The 23716-nt window shown below is 35.5% G+C and overlaps 1 protein-coding gene across 1 annotated transcript in view; it reads left to right on the forward strand.

Moving 5' to 3' along the window:
- The window catches only part of RGS7 (regulator of G protein signaling 7), a 204666-nt gene that overhangs the window by 115759 nt on the left and 65191 nt on the right, over nucleotides 1-23716 (forward strand). Inside the window, exon 4 of the mRNA XM_041469997.1 lies at nucleotides 13646-13696. Coding sequence (XP_041325931.1) covers nucleotides 13646-13696 — 51 coding nt within the window. The remainder of the gene's footprint in view (nucleotides 1-13645; nucleotides 13697-23716) is intronic.

The raw sequence follows: 23716 nt of genomic DNA on the forward strand, positions 1-23716 counted from the left end.
TATTATTATACTACTCTTAGAATCTGTTGTATGAGTCAGAAAGATGAAGATGAAAAATTCTGTTTGTTTTATGCTAAGAAAAAGGTTTTGTCCCTGTTGAATCACACATTTTGATAGCATTAAAGGAAAATATTTTTAATTTTTCAGTTTGTGCAAATCTTTGATGTTTGATGTGGGGTTCCACTTCATATCAAAATGAAGTTTGAGAGCCTCAAAGTTTGCTTCAAGGTAAGAAACTCTGGTGTCTCTGGTTCTGTTGTGATTTGTGAAGCATCCTTTTGAAGATGCACTTTCGACTGGGGAAACTCAGAGAATAAGAAGAGAGGCAGGGGCTTTATTGAGCAACCACTGAACATGATAAATGCAGAAAATCTTAATGATTCAGTTAAATTGTCACATCAGAAATGCTGATTGTAGGGTCCTTAGCAGAGGGACTTACTGTTCCAACATGTTTGAATAGCAATTAGTATAAAATGCTTCCATATTAAAATTACTGAATGAGCTCTGCAACGTGAAACAGCAGAGTAACTCTTACCTCTGCCAGATGATCTGCCTTCACTGATATGCTTGGTTTGGTAATCATCATCTTTACTAAGTTTAGAGTACATCCAATTTAGGCATCGTTAAAGCATTACATGTTTGTATCTGCTATGTATGTAACAAGAGTTACTTGTGTGGGCTTCATCTTAAGAACCTGTGCTCAGGGCTGTAATTTTCCTCTGTGTTCTCCGTGCACACGTTCTTCTTTGAAGAACAAGAACTTTTCTACCTTTGTTAGCTTACTTGCTAAAATACAAGAAAACACTAACTAGCAAGGACATCTTTCATAATGCAAGCTAAATGATAATTTTAAACTCGTGAGAAGGAAAAATTGCTGAAAAGTAAAGTGCATTAACAGTAGTAAAACCTTGTTGCTTCCTTTCCCTGAGTGACACTCACTTCTAGAAGCATAGCCTGTGAGGGAAAACTCAATACTATAAGTAAGAAAAGAAGTCAGTTTTAAAGTTGAATCTATAGATACTTTGTAATATACTCACTTAAACTAGTAAGCCATCACTTTCTTAAAAAAAAAAATACAAGCATATAAATATATTCCATCAGCCATTACTTAAAACTGTGGGATGTTGTTTCCAGAAATGGCAATGGCCAAAGACATACTCTTTGTTAAGTCAATAAAGGATGAGAGTAGTGAATTTGAGATGAAGAAATTCTTCTGATATTTTCTGACTGGTGTGAATTTGTATGCTGCAGGACAAATAGAGTAGTCGTCTCTCGCTTGAGTGCGGCATGTTTTACTGGCTGTTAATGTGACTCGCCTGTTCCCATCCATTGGACGTTATTTGTTGATAGCAAACAGTGCTAAGGAAGGCATTTATTTGTATATTGGTTATTGACAGGAGCCCAGTTTTATGCCAGGTCAGATGGAACTGGAATAGTAGAAAGGAGGACTAAAACAGCCAAGCATATTCTTAGTTTCTAAGTATAAACCTGCTTCATTCAAAGTGAAGCTTAAATTTGAAGGGAATAAGATACTTAAGAATTTGCTTCTACATGATTTATAGCCATCCTGTTTTGCATCAAGAAAAACTCTCACCAGTAATATTACTACTACTCCCTTTCCCCTTTATTTTGAGAAGAGAACGGTTCTGTTCCCAGCTGTCAAATTGCCATAATCAGGCTTTTTGCTAGTCCAAGCACAAGCAGCCTTTGCTGCTCTCCCCTGATTTCTTATCTGACAATAAGGTACCAGGAGAATCATATTAATTGCTGGTGACAGATTGAGCAGGATATATTTATCTATGAAGAAATACTTTAAATTTTTGAATTTTTGGGTTTTGTTGGGTTTTTTTTTTCCTGTTGCAGGGGAGGGCAGCTAATTTTCTTTTGTATTCTGTTGATGAATTCATTTTAGCTCTTTTAAGGATGTAAGATTGAGCAAGAATGTGTTTTTCCCAAATGTCTCCTTACCCCTGCCCCTCCCAGCCTTGGGACCATATTTCATGTAGACATCACAATTCCTTAGCTGATTGACAAATGTTTATTGTATCCAGGCCCTCAACACAAGAGTTGTGTGTACTTTTGCTTTGCACTAGTGAACAGTAATCCTAGTACTGGATATCTATTTGCTTTATGTTTCTTCACTGATCCTGCCTTTATTTTCCCAAGAGAATATACATCATCTGTTTCTGAGTCTGCAGTCAGTGGGGAAGGAAGAAATGGTGGCCATCAACAATTTTACATAAAATATGTAGAAGTCAAAAATTACATGGAGAAAACAAAAGTCAAATAAATGGTTTGTACAGGGGCTGGGAAGAGGGCCAGGTTTGGATAGGTAGCTGAATGGTTGTGTATACATGTTCCCTCACCAAGGGTGATTTTACATCTAGATACTATTTATTCTTACTCTGACAACGTAAACAGCAAAGACGCAACAGGTGCTAAAAGTAGTATTCACGTCACTGCATACTCCTAGGCAACAGTATGAACCTAATTTTTTTCTGCATTTTGTGAAGAAGGAAAAAATAATGAACTACAGTCTCATCTTTACTAAGAGCTTCTGTTCTCATGAGTCTAAGTTATAAAAGAACCATCCTATGTTCACAGTAAGACGCCATCGGTTCTCAGCTGTTTCATCTAAAGAAATAAAACATTGAAATGTACATTAAAATAACCCGAAGAATAGACTCCAGACCATGCAGTATTATTTTTTGCACTAATACTTACAGGTTGGTTTTTTCAAAATGCTTCTCTGTTCTCTAGCCCCCAAAATCCACAGCACAGTATGAGGAACTATTATCTTTACTGTAGGAATAAATACCGAAGGTTACATCTTGGACTAGTGGTCCAGGATTGTTCAGAATAATGTCTTTTTTATCATTCTTCTACTTGACAATGGATGGTGGAAAATTACTCTCTCCAGCTTTTCCACACAAACTTACAAATGCTTCCCGTGAGGTTGTGGATTAGTGTTATTAAATGGTTGCTCTGGATGTAATGAATGTGAGGGTAGGGATGGTTTTTGCAGAGATTGTTTCTTTGTCCAGGTTCCAAGAGATTCCTAAAATGGAAACATTAGTGATGGCTCTATGAACATTGCCTGATACTGATGGAAAAGCAAAGTACTTTGCTTCAAAAATGTATTCGATTAATGTGGTACCACATTACTTGTCAAAGCAGAAAGGTGGCTTTTGAATTCCTATAAAAATGTCATAGAGAAAAAGCCAATACTAGCTACAGGGCAGCAATTTTTATCTTACAAATGGTGATGTGAATGTCCCTTGGGAAACACAGCAGCAAGGGAATGAATGTGGTAAACTGAAATATAGAAGGATTTATTTTCTCCAAGTTTTACTTCTTGGTTTGCTAAGTTCATTGTGATGGATGGGAGCACAATATGTAAAATGACTGGCTTGTATATTCACGTTTATGAATATATACCATCGAGCATATACCATGCTTCAATTTTCAATTTGAGATAGAAATATATTACCTATTATGGATGATATGATTAAGTTTATTTTAAACCCAAGAGCTGTTGATTGAATATTAAAATAGTAGTTCATGTCTATCTCAACTTTTGGTAAATCTCCATTGATGGATTAATCTTGTTAGAGAGTTTAAATTGTCAACAGAACTTATATTTCAATGAATAATTGGGAATTTTCTTCAAGAGCTAATAAATTTTACCTTTATTTTAACAGGGTTTCTTGGGGTGCATATGTAAAGAACTACCATGAGAAGAACAATGAGATTTTTATGTCTTTGAGAACAGACCCAGTAATATCTGCTTCAGATAGTTGTGCAGCACAATTATCAACATTTAGAATAAATTAATTCATAATCTCTGAATAAGAACGAAAGACTGCAAATGAAAATTATGCTGAATTTGGTGGAAGTATTGAGTTGGAGCAAAGTAATTTTTATTTCTAACACAGTTCATTCCATACTATATAATTTTTTTTGTTATGCGAAGCAACTAAGCGTACTAAAGTCTTGAAACGACCGCATATTTTGGTAAAAACTGAATGGGATTAGATTTTCAGTCAGAATTATGCTCAAAAATATAGGTACTTAAAATGTGAATAACTTAATTTTCTTTCCCTTTTGAAAATGTAGCCCTGCAGCAGATCTTTTGAAGTGTAAATTCTGAGACATAGGAGTATTAAAATAATCATGGATCTGGAGGAAATACCACAAAAACATCCAGGACAGATTAATCAAGAATAGAAATTAATTTGAACTTTCTATGGTCTATTGAATATGAAAACATTTCATATTTCAAATAGAAAAAAAAAGCCTTGAGCAAAGTTTTGATCAGTCACTGACATTTTTGGTGTAACACCTGAATATTTGGATTAAGGTTGAAGGTTTCTACTCAGCATCAGAAAACTTTTTTGTGTTTTATACTTTTTTTTATTAGTACTAGTCAAAAAATAGCTGATCTGTGGTACAGGCTGAGGAACAATGGGAATAAAGAATGAAAACTTCCAGATGACTGCTTTGGCCAGACATAGTATTTTTATTCTGCAATTTCTTGGTATTTTGTTGTGAAATTCGTGTTTTCAGACTTTCTGTTATAGCCTGTGTCCCTAGACTGGATTGTATCTCTGAAGATAAGTATTTTGTGCAACTGCTGTATTGTAGACTTTTTTTTTAATTGAGAAGAGGTTTCCTGTTGGAGTGGTTTCTGTATGTGTGAGAATGGCTGGGTAATGATCAGATTCTTGGGAAAATTGTGGTTCAGGAGCTTCTGCAGAGCATCATATTGTGCTGTTGTGCTAAGAATCACTAAATCTCTCTAGAAGGAGTATTTTTTTGTCAAAATAACTAGTTAAACAGGTTGGATTAGTCAAGAAATAGACAATGATCAAAGGGGTTTTTTTTTGGACACCAGTTTTGAGAGTCTTAAGTGAAGAGAACAGTAAAAGCATGAGTCACTGAAAGAGTGTTTTGAAATAGCAACAGTGGAAAAACCCATTTTCAAACCAACTGTATAAATTAACTATTATTGTGTAGAACATTTTGTAAGGAAGTACATTGACACTGTTGCTGTGTAAATGTCAAAACTGCAAGTCACTATGTCCCCACTGACTTTCCTACTGGAGTCAAAATCCCAAATCAAGTCTAATATAATATATATATTTATTACCATTACTCCTGAATAAGGACTTGAGGATTTTCCCCCGTGAAAATCCTCCATGAATGTTAAAAGTCTCTAGCAGAAATTACATTGCTCCTCACTTCCTTCCACTGCCATCTGTGTGTGGGTGTCTTTTGGGGGCCAGTGTGACAAGAATTGGAAGAAGCATTTCTGAAGGAAAATATTGTATTTCTTAGAGATATTAATGTGGAAATGTAAAAAAAAAAACATAATTGCTTGAAGCATGGTCAGGAGTTTCACAAAGCTTTTTTGTTGAACTTAGAGGATTTTTGGTTCTACACTCTATTTCAAACTGCTGATGTAAAAAAGTAAGAAAACAAAAGAGTTTATTGTGGCAGAGATAAACTCAGGCAGATTTTACTGTGCTGTGAAGATTATCAAAGTGCAATGTGCAAACACTGATATGTGTATGAGAGAAAGAACATATGCTTATCAATCTACCTCTTTTCTATATACAACGTTGTCAGCAAGACACAGTAAAACATCCAGTAGATACAAAAAGAAGGCTAGATGAACTATTTATGGCAAGTAGCAAATTTTTCTCTTAAGAATACATTGTCAATTTTCCTGAAATAATCTTGGATGAATCTTGAGGGTTCAAGACAATTTGACAAAAGTGATGTTACTTTTGCCCTTTTACATGTTATTTCAGGAATGGGAGGTCAAATTTGGCATAGGAGTCACGTATTCATTTCCTTCTCAGCTTTTCTTGAGGGTGACTGCTCTTAAATTCATGCCCTGCAGTGTTCCCCACCAGGATACACTTGCCAGTGCTGTTCTACTTCCCCTTAACCAGACTGCACAGCAGTAGGGAGGGGACTCCAGGTGCTCAACTTCCCACATGGGTGCCCTGCAGGGCTGTAAATAATTTATTTTCTCTTCTCATCTCCCAAGCTATTTAACACAAAAGAGCTACAGCTCCAGCAAAACGAATTAAAAGGAGTCACAACCAGAATGCCTAAAAACTGGGGTGGAGACATTCAAGTTCAAAGGCCTGAAACTGCCTTGTGTCTGAGTAGAAATTTGGACTAAGGTGCCTCATGATTTAGAGAATGTAATTAGCAGACAGTAGAGACTGTTCTCTTCCATGTGGAGTTTCTCATTACTTTCAAAAAGAAATTACATCATCATTGAGAAAGATAGAAAAAAAATGTCTTTTAAGCTGGTGGCTAGGTATTCACCTACAAGATGGGGCATTGATATTGCAGAGCAGCCTCAATGCCTGTTGATTTACACAGTACACACTGGTGGGTGGGAAAAGCATGGACACCATTATGCTTGGTGTTTGGAGGCTTCCTATCCTCCACTCGGCATTGGATACAGAACTGTATTGGAGGATGTGATTTAGCTTGAGTTTCCAAAGGTAATGGTAGATGGAGAACATGAAGGGTAGCTGAATTCTTGGCTGTTTCGCTCTTAATAGTACTCAAGTGTGTCTGCAGGTTTTTGAAAGGTAAAGAGAGGAACTGATTGTGAGCAAAAGGATGAGATGAGAAAAGTTGGAAATCACTTACCTTCTTATCTTCTTTTATCATTATTTAAGATTTCTAACCAACAGGAAATCAAGTAGGTCTCACTGATAAGTCTTCTGGTATCCTTGCTTATGTCAGATTTTAGAGGTTTTGCTTGAAGAAAGCATACAGTAGTTAAAAATGAAATGTGCTTTTTTTCCCTGGCTCTCACTGGTTTGTTTTAGTTTTGGTTTTCTTTTTTATTTGGAGGTGAGGATTTCTCATAAATGAAATATCTTCAGGGCATTTTTATGGTGCTTGAAATTATATTTTATGGGCTCTTTCCCCCACAAATAAGTTTTTAACGCAGAGAAATTGTGCACACTGATAGTCTATTTAATCATTCATCAAGATCATGAGGATTTACATAATTTTGAAGAAAAACATAAAATTTCCTTTGCAGTAGACAGGCTGTACATGTGTGACAGGGCTTTCATGCAACTTAGTTTTTCTAAACAGCATCGCTCTTGTCTTGCAAATGTTCAGCATGGAGCAATGTTCTTAAGCAAGACGCTGAACTCTAGAGCCTTGGGATTACAGGGTTTCATCAGTGGTTACTGGTATGTTGCCAATTATGCACAGCTAGTGTCACTTGTAAAATGGTCATTTGTGGTTGTGGAAGAGATCTAAGTAAAGGATGTCTTTTTTTTTTTTAGAGATAAATGTTGCTGGAATGAAGTAGCAATCCCTTTTGCTGGAGGACACATAGACCTGTGTGGATTGCCACTTTTACAATAATGAGTGGCACAGATACACAGTCATATTAAATTATCCTTTTAGTGTTTATAAACCAGATTTCTGCTCTGAAGCTTGGTTATGAGACAGTGTGACTCCAGGGTTTACATTACTGAAATTTGTTGGTCAGCAACATTGATTTATTTCATATTGGTATGGAAATGGAAGAGATTTTTGCACTCTTTGTTAGCTCTTTTACAATATGAATGTAGATGAATTTTCCTGTCTAAAGCAGAAAGTCAGAACAGTATCAAGCAACATGTTGTTCTTCACAAGGTTAGGCTAGCCAGAATTATGGATTCTTTGTGCCCTTCTAGGCTTGAGTATTTCTGAGCACTGCTTACAGCTGAGAAAGAAAGAATCCAACTCAAAAGCAGTAGGATGATTCATTTGAGGGTTTTATTTCTGAAAATTCCTTTATCTACCTTCACTTTGGAAAAAAGTATATTTCAGCTTATGTTGTTTTAAAACTAGAAAACTGCAATTACTTTTGTGCTTGAGTAGTTTCATTAAAATATGTCATATCCTCTCGATAGTTAGTATTATTCAGATGACATTTTTAAATCTGCATCTGGGTACAACTCAGACAAGTGTGGTCTACCCTCAATTATAATAGGTCAAAAGAGAAAGTTTCTGCATTTGTTTTCATCAATAATTCTAAAAAAACAAGCGGCAGAAATATCTGTGAAAGTTGAGATGTAAATAATTTCCATAATCAAATTGCACTCTGATCAATGATGTCTTTTTTCTTTAAAAAAAAATCAACCCACTTAAATACTAAAGATCAGAAAGTTAAATATGTAAGTGCAATCAGCCTGGTATTCAAATTATCAGTGTCAGCTCTGTTGCCCCTCATGAGAAAGAATTCTACCAAGTTAAATCTATAAATCTATTTTACATTAATCCAAAAGAATACAGAAAAGAAAGAAAAAGCCAATTAACTAAAAATGTAGGGTGGTTAAATTTTATGGCATATATGATCCTTCAGACACTTCTGTAACCCCAGTCCCAGAGAGGAGTCTCCTCATTCTTCTTTCACCTTTCTGTGGACACTGCAATCAAGTGATGCAAAGCCTCTCTTTGTTCAGCTGTAATAGACATAGGGAAAAATTAATCAGAACAATCCAGTATTTTTCCATACTTTAAGCCAAATATAGCCATTGATTTTCTTCCCTCTGCCCTTCTGCCTGTAACTATATAGTACTTGATTTCTTTCAGATATATGCATGAAGAATTCATACACAAACTGTGCTTCTCAGATAAAGAAAAGAAATTTTGAAATATCCATGCTGATATAACTGTGGCAATATATGCTATGGTTTGTGATTGTGAAAACTTCAGTGAGAATACAGATAATTTTTGCCCCATTCTCTAGTGAAAGGCCTTTCTTGTGGAGTCCTCCTCTCCATTAGACAGCAATTTTTGTTAAAAACCAGCTAGTGCTGAATGCCTAAGAGACCACTGGCTTTTACAATCTCCCTGCTCATCTAATCCACTTTTTGTGTTTCCTGTGTCTGAATCAGTGGTGAGAAATGAAATTGCACATTATATTTTTTTCAGTCATGATCAATGATTTTGAAGTTTATATCAGTGACTAAATTTAATTTCCTGATGTATCATCATGAAGTGATGGTATTGAGCACGGAAGTTAAAATGACCCAATAACCTCCTTTCTCAATATAAAAAATAAAGATAAATAGTGGAAATACAGTGTTGGGTTTTTTTGCTAATTTAGTAGTAGTTTTGTCTTAAATTTAGACAGTGATATTTTCTAGAGTCATATTTATTAAGTTTTCTGTACTGTGAGCTGCCCTGCAAAAAATTCTCCAGGTTCTCAAGGCTAGGTGGTGGTGAAGGACTGAAGCTGAGCCATCCAACCTCGAGGCTCCCTTGAGAGAACACCCGGATGATCGGCTCCTGCCTCTCAGCACCAAACAGGCCCAGCTGCCCAGATTTCACAGTGCTGGGCAAACATAACCATCATGGTTTTGTTGCTCTTGAGAGCTCAGATGGCAAAAGCCTTGATTGTCAACAGCAAAACCCTCTCTCTTGCTATCAACAATGCAGGGCAGCTTCATGCATTGCTTTCCCTCTTCATTATCTGCAGATACTCCGATGTCTAAAAGCAAAAAGAAGAATAGGTTTCAGTTGCTAAACCAAGATATCAACAGCAAAACACTATTTACTTTGCAGGGTTGAACCTGTGTCTTTATGAAGTAAGAAATAATTGAATTAAGTTTCTCAGTGGTCTATTAATTTGTGATTCTGATTAATAAAATGTACTTTCTTGAAGCTGTCTCTTCTTCCACTAGATATGTTTTTGAATTTTGAAAAAGAGCATTTTGAATTTTGCTTTTCTTTTCCAGTACTACTGTCATATCTTTTTTTCTGTCAGATCAAGGCTTACATGGCTCACTGCATCTATGCATAACAAAAATTTGATTTATAATTCCTGTGAAATTTTCTATAGCTCAGAACCAGCACTTTTTGAAAATGTATTCTGTAAGGACTTGTTTAGAATAGGTGATTTTCTCTGAAAGGTAACCTTAGCATTGCCCTGGCCTTTATGACTTTGACTTGGAAATTACTATTGCAGAGTGCAGAGAGCATGCTTTCCTCAAAAATATTTTCTTAAAATGCTGTGACAGCCTCAGCAGCAGCTATTTTTGGACCATTTCATTTAAAATTAATCACTTGTAGAATCTTCAGCAAGTACATTTCGCAAAGAACATGACTGAGTCTTTTTTGTTTGTATATGAATATAGATGTGTTTTTGCCTATTTCTTTAAAGAAGATTAAAGTCTGTCTTTTTTTTGAACTTGAGTAAGATCTTGTGAATTTCATTGCCTGTATCAGGATAGGTGCAGGCATTCAAGGAATCTCACTCTTGGCTTTCAGGTTCTAAGTCTAAAAAACTTCCTTTTTTCAACTCTTTTCTACTTTTGCTAGCTTTAAGATATTATTAAAATTATTGCTTTGCCTTGTCCAATTTTTTTTTTCTTTATAAATTGGCATGACAGCTGAAGGTTTTTCTAGGATTTCAAAATTCAGTCGGCAGTTTGACTGAAGTTTTCTGCACTTTGCAAATCTAATAGCCAACTTGCCTTTTTTGCTGCTTGCTGGAAGTGAGACAGGGAGACCTGGAGAACTTGAGAATCTGCTTTGACAATGCTATAGCTGGGTCTTTGATATCACACATTAAACAGTATACAGAAACTGAGTATCTGGCACAGCAAACAGTTTCTATTTTGGATTGTTGAAATTTTCCTTTTCAGGTGAGTCCAATACCAAGGCAGTGGCTTCCATGAAATTTATGTCATCTGACTAGCTTGTCTTTTTGCTAGATTTCTGGTGATAACACAGAATCAGGCTTGAAGGTTAAAGATTTTTTATTCTATAAGTATTACTTCTTGTTTACAAATAATGAAGTTTATAGTCTTGAATCATAACTCCTATAGATGTGAAGTGTCATGTATGAAAACTGTCATGAATTTACTGGTCAGATTTTTTTCAAAGCTCCATTCACAGGAAGTATTATTGTCCTGTTTTCACCTGTTTTGCTGCCTTGTTTGTTGTTTTTTTTTTTTTTCCCGAGATAAGAAATTAGAGTAATGGTTTTGCTTTTAGAAACACATTTGCATAAGTAATAAACCTTAGAAGAGGGCACAGGAATAATTAAGGGAAACAGTATTGTTGATTAGATGTTAAAACTAGTAGCTACAAAAACACCCAGCCAACTCTACAAGTAAATACCTTTATTATTTTAGGACTAGAGTTGGCCCCAAGATCTCCCAAAGGAATAGGAACTGATGCATTTCTCACTTGCCATATGACAAATTGCAAGTTTGTTTTGCTTCAATAGCCTTTACTCTAGAAGGAGAGTGTTGATACTGCTATTTACTCATCTGTCATGGAAGCCATACCTCTGAAATCATCAGTGTGTTAGAAAGCAACAGCTAGCTTAAACTCTGTCCAGGCTTTCATGTGCCAGGGCAATGGCTTCGGGGTAAAGTGTGAATAAAGCATTAATGAACTTTCATAATCAGATGGTGCCATTTTCAAGAAAGTAGATTTCCCACTATTATTTATAATAAGCCAATGGACACTGGAACATATGGAGGTGAAATTTCTGATGTGCAGACCATGTGTACTCAAATGTGAGGCCAGGAGCTGAGGACTGAGGAATACAGCATGTCACTGTAAGCGTTTTCGAAAGAGGCAAAATGGAAAAAGTGTTTGAAGGCGAGATGAAAATCATAGAAAACTTCTTCTCATATGGTACCAGAGAGATTTGAAAGAAGACAAAGTTAAAAATCAGTTTTCAAAATGTCATTTTGTTTTTCTAATTTTTTTCTTTGATCTTTGAAGATTTAGGAAAATATTTAGGGCTGACTAACTTCTCTAGTCAGCTGGTAGAAAAATATAGCTATGCTTGGAACTGCTTCATTGAGGTTTATGAAGTTTCATCTTATATTAAACTAAAATTCGTCTTTCAGTGTCAACCTTGTAAATTTCATATGTACAAAAAAAGGATTAAAATTGTATTTAAAAAAATAAAATATTTTTGAGGTAGGAATATCTGTCGAAACATTTTGTATACCTCCAACAGCATGCAAAGGTAAATTCCCTCATTTAAGGAATACAGCCATGTAAATATTATGAGAAACTCTGCCACTGCAGTTTAAAATCTCTCAAGATTTAGACATATAACATAGCAATGAAAAATGCTTGCTCTGGACATGGTTGTTAAGTCTCTAGATATTTTTACTGCTATGTAATCGAGTTTGTAATGCATGCACACATGGAAAGCTATGATATAATCAATGAGGCTTTCTAAAACGCATGATAAAGCTATTCACTAAGTGTAATAGAATAAAAGCTAGAAGGAGAAGCAAATTTCCCCTTCTTTTCTGAAAATGAACTGTTTTCATTGCCTTAAGGAAAGCAAAGAAAATGATGCAGTATGTAAAATACAGGAAGAAATTGACTCTATGGAGTGACAGGGCAAATATACTTCACATTCTAATTTTATATGCTATAGTGCATTCAAGAGATTTTATTGGTTTGATTTGGTTTATATTTGTGTAAGTTGTATAGGTTTTTATTATTGTTTTAAATTTAAGGTTTGTAAAAGAGTTTTGTTATTATGCTTGGTGGGAAATGGATGAGTAACTTAAATATTGGTTCTATAAGGAAATATGTGACATCTCTATTACATTGCTTGTCTGAACTGCAGATATCATGAAATATGAAGAGCATAGATGTAACATCCCTCAGTGTTTCACCCATTTTCCCTCTAAACCAGTTTGATTATTTTAAGTTGCTCAAATTACGAATGTGGGGGGCTTTTTTTTGGACTTTTTTGTTGGGTGGGGTGGGTTTTTTTTGTTTTTTTTTTTTTTTTTTTTTTGTCTGCAGCAATGTTTCATAATTCATTTTGCAAATCACAGTGAGTAAAGTTCAACTGTAGCTTTCTATCTGAAATACAAGGCTGAGTTCAGCTTGTGGCATGAAGTACAAAGTGTGATAGAAGTGCAATTGATAGTAGTGCATGCCCAAGAGGAGCAGATGGGTTGGGAATTAGGAGGTGAGGTTGGAAGGATACTCAGTGTGAAAGGCAGGAAGAAATCTGGTATCAAAGGTGTTAGGAGGTAAGCAATAGCATGGGATCTTAAAATAAGGCAGGAAATTAAATACAAAGGAAAAGATATCCAATAAATGAATGGATAGAGAGAGCAAGGGAGACTGGAGTGGTAAGGAAAGCACTTCAGCACCGAGGGAAATATGAATTTTGTCAAGAGCTTAGCCATGAGGTGGAATTTGATATCCTGGTAGTCCATATGTAGGTAACTTTGCCTTTACTGGTAAACTAATTTTTAAGGGGTGGGGGCTGGGGTGCACAGGGAGTGGGGAAACTTTAATTAATAAAGTGTTTTTCTATGTGCATTTTGCAGTAGTATAATTTTTAAAATGAAGATTACTATTGCACACTTAATGCACTTCTCTTACTTTTTGTAAGTCTCAGCCTAAAGAAAGAAGTTCTACGTTCCACTGCTAAAACAAAGCTAAAAAAAAGAAACTAAACTAAAATAGAATGACCAGTGGTTTTTTTTCTAGACAGACTGAGCAAAAAATGTACATCTCTTTCATGGAAGAACAATATGAACTGCCTTCAGGGATGTGAAGAATAGTGAGAGAAAACTTACTAATCTATAAATGCCTTTTCTTTTGCTCCTAGGTTCAGATATTGTTCAATGGTTAACGAAGAACTTATCGATAGAAGACCCAGGTAATTTCTCTTGTTTTCTCCTCTTCAAATTCTAGTTTGTTTTTTCAAAATTGTTGGATCTGACTTTGTTTTCTGCTGCGGTGGGAATGCCAAGACACCACATTGGATCAATACAATTTCAATAGCTAAACAGACTTAAAATCTTAGAAACCTATACTAACATACTGAGGATTTTGATTATCCATTTTATTGCAGCAGGTATCAGGAAACAATATGAGAGTGATAATGATAGTTCTTTGGTAGAAAATGTGTTTGAGTGCATGAGGAATTTACTCAGTATTATGCTAAATAGTTTGTTAAATACAAGCTCTTTTCTTACTGAATTTTTCAATACACAAAAAATAAATAGAACTATTAAAATACATTATTGCACTGTTAACAAAAGCTAATCTTAAATTTGGACATTTCTATAGCATCTTAAATGGAAAATGAAATTCAAATAAAATCCCTGAAATGAGGAAATTAGGATGAACAGTTGATTGCTTGATCAGCTGGGTTGCAACATGAAAGTAAGGGTTTGGTTCCAAACTCTGCCTTGGTATCTTGTATGCCCAGCAGGAAACACAATTTTGTTATTGTATTTAGCTGTTTTTTATTTCCTGGATTTACAAGAATCTAGTTACCTGATCAGAAATTTTCCATAAAGGAATGATTTTTAGTAGAAAATGCTGAATTGTAGAAATAAGATACCACATGGAGGTTCCCATTTTCTTTTGGTATGAGGGAAAAATAATCGTCCTTCTTTAAAAATTATCAGAATTTATTAAAAATTGGGTTTTTTCTTGCTTTCTTTCGGTTGGTGGGTTTTTTTGCATTTTTGGGAGTAATTTTTTTCTTTATTTTTAAAATGTGTTTTTCTGTCAAATTAGAACTCAAAGTATGATGGTCGCAGAAAGCAAAATCACTGTATTTAAAATTGCGACTTGAGCAACGAAGAACTAACAATACATAATCTGTTATTTGGAAGTAGTCAGTTCACAACATATTGACATGCTATATGAGAGAGATGACTACGTTTTTAGCTAACTTTGAACAGTGTTGCATGCTTGCTTCCTGGAGAAAATGTGGAGGCTTCGCGTGACCTAAGTGTGATATTGCATTTCTCAGTTGTCAGCTACAAACCACTCACCTATCTGTATTTAAAAGGGTTGAAAGATTTTTAGGCTGCGTTTATTTGACATGGAAGCTTAACCTTTATTTGTCGAACCAGAACTGCAATACTGGAATAGCTTGTCATTCAGATTACCTGCTTGTTGCAAAATTTGGAATAGAAAAAGCTTCTGCTAAACAGAAAACATGTCTCCTTGGTTCCTTGTGTTCTTATCCAATTAAAATTAAACAAACACACAAACTACTAACACATGTAACCAAAACACCACAGTAATTTTACTGAAGCTGAGTTTTATCCTCTCAGATTACATGGATGGAAAAAAACCTACCCACAATGACAAAAATGTCTTATGTATTTTGGTCCTAGTCCAAAGTCAGCTATCTGGAGCTGGTTAAATTCTGATCTTCAGAAAACAAATAGCCCTAAATGCTTCCTTTGGGTAATGTTCAGAATTGCCAGATGACAGTGAACTTGACAGATGGTGAGCAAGAACTTTTCACATGACAGAACTTCTGAAAATGTTCTGTTTTTTCAAAATCCGTAAGTGTCTTGCTTTTCATTTCATTTCTGGACAAGTCAATCTAGAACCTCATGTGAAAAAGCCCTTAATTTCTGCAATCTCTTGTCACTGTAATTTGGATTTCCAGTGTCTTCTGATCGCTTTTTACCTGTGTATCAGGTTTAACTCAGTTGTCTTTTAAAACTACCCTGTAGGGTCCTGCTACAAATCACTTGTGAAGCTCTGCAGTTTTGTGATGCAGAAATAAATAATGCCTTACTTTGCACTGAAAATTGTCATCTCTGTCTAAATCTGGTATCAGCCACGTACCTGGAAGAACAACATAAGGTAGATTGGACAGCATATTTTAAGAGTATTTTCTACTCTGTCCAGAAAAATGTAAGGACTACTTGCACACCTTACCTACCAGTGCAAAGCTGTGCAAGTAGTCATGCAAGCAAGGCAGGTAAATTGTGATTTAAGGGGTAAGTAGAGAGATTCACAGAAGAGTCCTCAGGTTAGAAGGAACCTCAGAAGATCAGGTGGTCCGGACTTTCATGGAGGGGCAAGCCTGGGTGAGGTTGCTGAGGACTCTGTCCTCTCTCATCCTGAACACGGCCACTGATGGGACCTCCACCACATCCAGTGATGGTTCTCACTGTAAAAAAATTGAATAGATGAAACCTCTCTCCATGCATCTTGTATTCATTGCACCCTTATCCTCTCAGTGTGGCTCCCTCTGAAGAGAATTTCTGTCCTCTAAGAACTGGAAAAATGCGATGAGGTCCCATCCTGAGCCTTCTGTTCTCCAGGGTGAAAATATCTAACTCTTACAGTCAACTTGCTCTTTAATAAAACACAGAGCTAGTAAGAAGAAAGTGGTGCTACCACACTTTATATACAAAGAAGTAATATTTTGAAATGCATTTTTCCCTTTATTTGCATAGGGAATTCAACTCCAACACCATTTAAGTGAGAATGAAGTAGGCAGCATTATGGATAGTGGGAGAACATAAGGCAGAAGAAGGCCTGACAGCAACATTTGCTTTGGTGTGTTAATAAGTCTAAAGCTTTCACCTGGAAACAGCAATTTAGCAAAAAGTAATACCAAGTTGGAACTTGTAAACTGCCAGTCAATAAAATCATTCAAATTTTTAATAAATTGAAAATAATTTTCAGTGGAATATTTAAAAGATTCTGGCTTGCTGCAGTAGATCTCCATCAAGAAAATAAACTGGAGATGATAGGTGGATTCTGCTAATTTGTACCAGATTTGAAGTTATTTCAGTGGAGCAGAGCTTGTGCCCAGAATAGCTGTGCACAATGCAATGTACAGTTGCTGTTACATTGTTTGCTACTCAATATGTAGTTAAAAAATGTTTGTTTCAGCCTACAATTCATCTGTAAAATTTTAAGGAACAGAAATTGTCCAAGTTATTTTTAATGGGGAAGTTTTATTCAGGCATAAATATAAGCATGATCTCAACCTGAAACGAAGCAATTAACTGAGTTTACAGAACTGTAAGGGCTTGTGGTTTGGCACTTGGACATGTGTTGTCGAATTGACCATTACAGGGTAAGTGCTGACGCTTCACTGATGTTGCCGATTACTCTTAATGTGGAAAATCTACTCCACATTTTCTACATTGTGCTTTCTTTTTTGAAGTGGTCATTAATGACGTGAAATGCACCAGACTGACCACATCAGATACTGAAGTTCCTTTAATCCATAGTGAGAAAAATAGAACAAAAAGGGTAAATGATTTAAAGGTATCAGCTCAAATTCCCAAGGGTGTAGTCCTGAACTTGGTTCTTGCGCTGATTTCTTCAATGTCCTTTCAGCAAACACTTGATTTCTCTATTCCCTAATAGTCAACATTCTAATAGTAAATCATGCTGTTGTCTCCAAAAGGAGAAGGAACTGTATGAGTTTTCCAGTCTTTTCACAAGGAAATTGCGTTATTCACAAAGACTCATTTCCAGTCATCCCATGAATAATTTTCATCTAGATATCCCAGAAAATGCCTTTAAGCGTAGATAATATATTTAGACATAATCCTTGTGTTCCTTTAAAGTACCTTTATTCCTGAGTGTTGCTTATTTAATTTTCTCATAGCTGCCAACCAGCTGAATTTGGCTGGAGGGACTTCTTTACTGAATGGTTGCTCCAGCAGAGCCACTGCAGCTGCTCCAGAGTGCTTAACCTCTGCATTCACATTGCTTTGCTCCAGCTCATTTAGGCAGCCTGTTGAAGTAGTTTGCTATTGCTCTTGGACATCATTCACTGAAGTAAAAAATATATATGACTAAATCTAAGTTCTATAGTTATAAAAAAAGACTACCTTGATTTTTACACCCTTCTGTGATTTTTCAGTTTCAGTTCTCACCATTTGTATGTAGTTTTTTCACATAACTGGTGTAACTAATTTGTAACTAGATGCCCATCAGCATCCATGTGAACTGTGGTCGCTGAGCCAGTGCAATAAAAAGGGAGGGCTCAGTAGCGCAACATCTGTTTCTGTTTCTTCATTTTCCCTCTTTAGTAAAGTCTCTCTCCAGCAGCTGGTGTGCTAATAATGACCTTGAAAATACACAGTACTTGTTTGAAAGAGTTCGAAGAAAAAATGTGGGGCTTTTATTTGAGTTTATGAAAGTTTATTTGAAAAATTGTTCAGTTCTCAGTTTTATCCTTTCCCCAGTGATATGCAGAAAGCTAGAACAGGAGCCAGACAAGATGTTCTAGACAACTGCCATTTGGGAAACAGCAGCAGAGAGCTGCAAACAAAGGGGAGGTGCTTCCAGAGATTGCTAACAGAGAAAAGAGTCTCTTATGAGAATGAATGAAGAAGAGAATGGAAAGGTCATGTTTATTTTTGCAGTCTTTGCATTAATCAAAACCTGTGGAAGTGAAGCAAGAATAGAATGCTCCACTTTTATTATCTTGACTTAAAAAAAAATAAACAACCCAAAACCCCAATAAAAGTAATTTATACTACCTGCCTACCATACCCCTCATACTGGGAACCCAGGGACATCAAACACTCTCATTTTTCATATGCCTGATAGAAATTCAGGCACATTTTGTTCCGTAGCAAACCTCACAAACCTTCATAAATTCTAGTGTAACAAACTTCCCAACTTTCTTCTACTGGGTTTTTGATCTAAGCTTGTCAGATCCTGTAACATTTCAGTGTAATAATGACTTTAATCTCAGATGAACAAGAAGAAAGTAGAACAAAATTCTGTTTGAGAATGGAAAATGTCAGAATTTACAGACACTCCTTTAATACCAATAATATTAACATTGTAAGACTCATGCAAAAAATGTATGGGTCAGGTTTCCTATAATTACAAGCAGGATAGCGGGTACTTACCTTTGTGTGACAATCAGTGGGCTTCTAGCCACTCCTGAGGTTCCAGGAGTGCAATGGTAAATGTTCACGTGAGGAGAGTGTTTTATTTGCCCAAAGCCTTTATAGAGATTTTGTAAATGGTGAACAGAAGTGTAATGTCTTCAATTCAATTGTGACAGGATATATCAGATTTAATGGATTTAATGTTTTTTTCCACTGAAGCTTCTTCCAGATTAGTATATATTATCCTGTGTAGACTGCATGTGTTAGGAGTGTTTCCAAGAGCACACAGACCTGCACAGCCACCTGCTGTGAGATGTTTTTTCTGCAAATGTGCCTGTACTGTTGAACAGTCTCATTTCCATGTAGTCACTTTTGAAAGTTATTAATATGTTCCTAGTTTGGCCATTTGATTTTCTCACTTGTAGGTAGGTGATAGGTTACATCAGTACTCATTTTCAATTTTCTTTGGTGGAGCAGTCATTTCTTCTGATCTTTTTGGTACTGTGACATCTGGTTAAAAAACCACAGTTTTTTACTCTTATTGGGAAGATTCAAATTCTGTGACTGGTATTGATTCAAGGTATGTTACCATGGTATTGGTGACAAAGTGTTTCCTTCACATAGCCTGATAGGTCAAACTATGACAGCTGTTTTATCATGCTAAGCATGACTACATAAAATTCCTCCTTTGTTATTTTCTTAAGGAGGCATTATTTTGCAAGATTTCGTAAAAATAGTTCATGTTTTTTCCCCTTAGTAATTAAGACATTTTATAAACATTTGAATTACCTGGGAAGTATAAATTAATTTTGTCTGTTTAATTTATACATAAATGTGCATCTTGGAGTAATGGTAAAGATGACAAGTATGGAATTTGCTGCTGTCTAGCATAATTTTCTGTACAATAAAATGATTGTAAAAATAAAATGATAGTACTAGGTATTGGTATGACAAAGTATACGTGTTTGTAAAGTTGCTTCTGTGACCAACCTGTCTGATATTGTGAATAGAATACTGATTCAGAAAGGATCTCTTTTGGCTTTGGGCAACCTGACCTACTGAAAGATGTCCCTGACCATTTCAGCAGGGTTGACACTAGATGAAATTTAAGGTTTCTTCCAACCCAAACAGTGCTATAGTTCTATGATTCATCTATAACTTGTGTGATATACACATTTTCTGTATAAAACAGATCTCTATTGATGCTTCCTTATCTCTGATTAAAAGCAAGGCATCAACTGAATTTTTTAAATTTTAGTTTTTCTTGATACTAGCCCTGGTGCTGACTTCCATGGTCTGACTTCAAAGATATTTATTTTAACAGGAAATAATACTGCCTTTAATATTAAAACCTCCAGTGTCTGATACTCAATTAGGTTTTAAAAATTGAAACAAACCAACAATCAGCATACAATTCAGTAGGCAGCATGGGCTTTATTCCACTGAGGTCTTTGAGAGTCTTATTGAGAGAAAAGGATGAAAAAAAGTACTGACTAGAATACAGAATACTGATTACAAAAATAAGTCTGAAAAAGCCTACTGAGATAAAAAGTTAATTGTAAAAATATTACCTGATCAAGATGAGAGAAGCACACATCAGTGCACTTTAATTTTAAGTAATTTCTTTGGAAAAAACTTCAGATGCTCTGTTGCACCATTTGAAGGAATTATTTTCATCCTGTCACAGAACAAATTAGGACATAATCTAAATTACACAATTAAAATCTTTAGCCATGAAGTTAGGGCAAAGTATGCTGTTTTAGAGAGAACTCTGATAACTTTTAGAAATAAATAAATAATTTAATTGCATAAGTTGAATTATAATGACCTTCTTAATAAATTATTTTATTTGTACTAAAGTTACTAGGAATTTTTGTGGTTTTCTTACTGTTTGACAGCCTCCTTCTGAACCTCTGTGATACCAAGTTTTGGAGGTTTAAGAGGAAGAACATTTACTAATTCCCAATTCACACTGGCATAATTAATTAAAAGCAGCTAAATAACTGTCTAGAGACTTCATTAGATTTCTGCTTCCTTGTTTGCCAAAGAACTGTGTTACATAGTAATGGAAAATGCAAGTAGGTGGAAGTGAGATTTTAAATCTGGCCAATTTAATTGAATAAAAGCAGTTGAAATCCTATTTCATCTTTCTGACAGCTGCTGCAGCTATTTATAGTCAAGTAAACAAAAATGTTTTGATATTTACATGTCATATGTAGTATTTGATGACTGAAAGGTTAGTGTGAGGCTTTCTCTTGATTTTGTTAATAATTGACCTAAGGAGTATTTTAAGGGGGTTTTTTTGTAGCACAATAAGAAAAATACTGCTCTACACACAGGGGCACAGTGACAGTCCAACATTTACTGTGCAAGGACATTGCTTGGCATTTCATCTTGGACAGATTAATATTCCCTAGGCACTCGGTCATTTTTTTCAATCTCTCCTCTCCTCTCCTCTCCTCTCCTCTCCTCTCCTCTCCTCTCCTCTCTCCCTTTGTTAATCTCCATGGTTCACAACTCCAATTTTGCTGCATAGAATCTTCTGGTTCTCATTTCTTTATGGTTGGTGGTTGGATCTAATCCATGTGTTCTTCTACATTCAAATGTTCTTCCTCTAATGTTTCTCCCTTTTTCAAATTTCACTGTTTCATGCAGTCATCTACTCAAATTCCACAAATTATCAGGATTTTAATTGTTTGTGTTGTGGAGTGGATGACGAGAGCCGTGTTGACTCTGGTTTTGTAGCTGCAAGACTGCATTTGTCTCCAGAACACTTGGAACCACAAAGTATAAAATATCTAGTGTCAATAGAATTTTACTTTTATAGGTGCTAGAAAACTACTTTTCTCACTAAGTCTGAGGCTTAAATTAATTTAAAAAAAAAATCAAGACATAAAAAGACTCTATTCACCTCAGTTAGGCATGCAGAAATTGTTACAAGTAGTTTACACTCCCTTTTGAAAATTTGCTTCCTAATTACTATCTACTTTATAATACTTCTTATTACAATACTTCATAATATCTACTTTATAAACTGGAAAACTTAACCTTTTAATAGCCTTTAAGCTTATTAGAAATGTTAAATATTTGCCTGTTGAAATTTTGGAATTATTTATGTCATCAAATATAATCTCTAGCATGAATAAAAAAAAAAAACCAAAAAATATAAGAAGCAGCTACTATAGCATGGTAACGGTGGAACCAAATCATAGGAACCAACTCATTATAGTTTGAAAAGACCTCTAAGATCATTGTGTGCAGCCATTAATCCAGCATTGCCAAATCCATCACTAAATCATGCCCCTAAGTTCCACATCTATGCATCTTTTAAATACCTCCGGAGATGGTGAATCAATACTTCCCTGGGCAACCTGCTCCAATGCTTGACAACCCTTTCTGTGAAAAAATGTTTCCAGTCAAAATCACCCCTTGTGCAATTTGAGATTATTTGCTTGTCAGTCGGTTGTTACTTGGAGGAAGAAGCTGGCCCACCCCTGACTGCAGCCACCTTTCAGGCAGTTGCACAGAGTGATAAGGTCACCCTAATACTCTTTATCTCCAGGCTCAACACCCCCAGCTCCCTCAGCCACTCTTCACAGGACTTGTGCTCCAGACCCTTCACCAGCTCTGGTGCTTTTCTCTGGACATGCTCCAGCACCTCAAAATCTTTCTTGCAGTGTAGGCTCAGAAAAACACCTCTAGTTCACCTTGAGCAGCAGCAATTACCTAGCAGCCAATTACTGGGCATGTACAATTGGGAAGGTTCGTATCTAAAATGTTTAGTATTTATCAAAATTCCTTTTCAATGTTGTTTTGTTGTATAATAAATCAGGATCATGTAGTTTTACATTATCTCCTCACAACTCACTTTTTGCTGACTTCAGTAATGTTATACTTTCAGTAAATTTTATATCTGATGTAATTTCATCATTCACACCCTTCTGTAGATAATTTAGGATTATCCTGAACAGTCCAGGACCTATTAAACAGTTACTGTGGTTACCCCACTTCAGTGTAATATTATTATTTCAGTGTAATATTGCACAATTTAGTGCAATAACTGACCTGCTGTGCCTAACCTTTATTCCCTCCTTTTTACCTATTGCTTTTCTCATGATCTGCTTAATACCTTTAGAAAACATTTGACAGAATCATGCCAAGAGCTCCCTGGGTATCCAAGATAATATGTCAACCAGATTTTCATAACCTTGAATGTTCTCTATGTCCACATAGGAACACTCACAGAGTTGTGAGATGTATCCAGCAACAAATATCATCCTGAATCTTCCCTTTTTGTTGCATTTATCTTTATTTTCATTCTTTCTATCCTTTATTATAGTCCCTAATGTGTTGTCTATATGAGTGTCTGTTTTGTACATTCTTTTTTCCCTCATATTTCCCCTGGATGTCTTTCTAAAACCTAAGGACATATCTTTCAACTTTTTTCCTTCGGTACTGAGGATAATTAAATTATAAGTGGCACACTATGGCTAACAGTTCAGCCATTTAATATTTAACTTGCCATAAAACACAGATTGACCATTATTTTGAACCAGATACTTCTGTTCATTTTATCAATTTATTTTAAAGACTTTGATAGTTTTTGCTACTGCTGTTCTCATCAGTCCCATCTCTTCCTTCTACATTTAGATTCTGTCACTAGAGAAGAAATAGGTCATTCATTAAGGCTTCTTCTCTTTTTGTGGGAAAAAAGGCACTTATGAAAGAGTTTTCACTCAGCTATTTTTGCTGGTTAATATCTGTCAGTATTTCTTTATTTTTAATAGCAGAGTTTGTCTGGCTGAACTGATAGTTCTCTATAATTATCTGTGTAAATCCATTGCAAAGGGGAGAAGTGAGCACTAGGAGTGGGAGTTATGATAATAGGAACAAGGATGGTATAAAATAGACTTTTGCAATATTAGAAATTTCACTCTCTCATTTTGATGAGGACAGTGAAATATATTTTATTTGCCAACCAAACTACTATAAATAATGGACAAAGAAAACTCTCAAAAAATGATCCTGTTTGTAATAACTACCTTAGGGATTCT

The sequence above is a fragment of the Pyrgilauda ruficollis genome, unplaced genomic scaffold (assembly GCF_017590135.1).
Source record: "Pyrgilauda ruficollis isolate IOZ18807 unplaced genomic scaffold, ASM1759013v1 scaffold24, whole genome shotgun sequence".
Taxonomy (NCBI): Eukaryota; Metazoa; Chordata; class Aves; order Passeriformes; family Passeridae; genus Pyrgilauda; species Pyrgilauda ruficollis.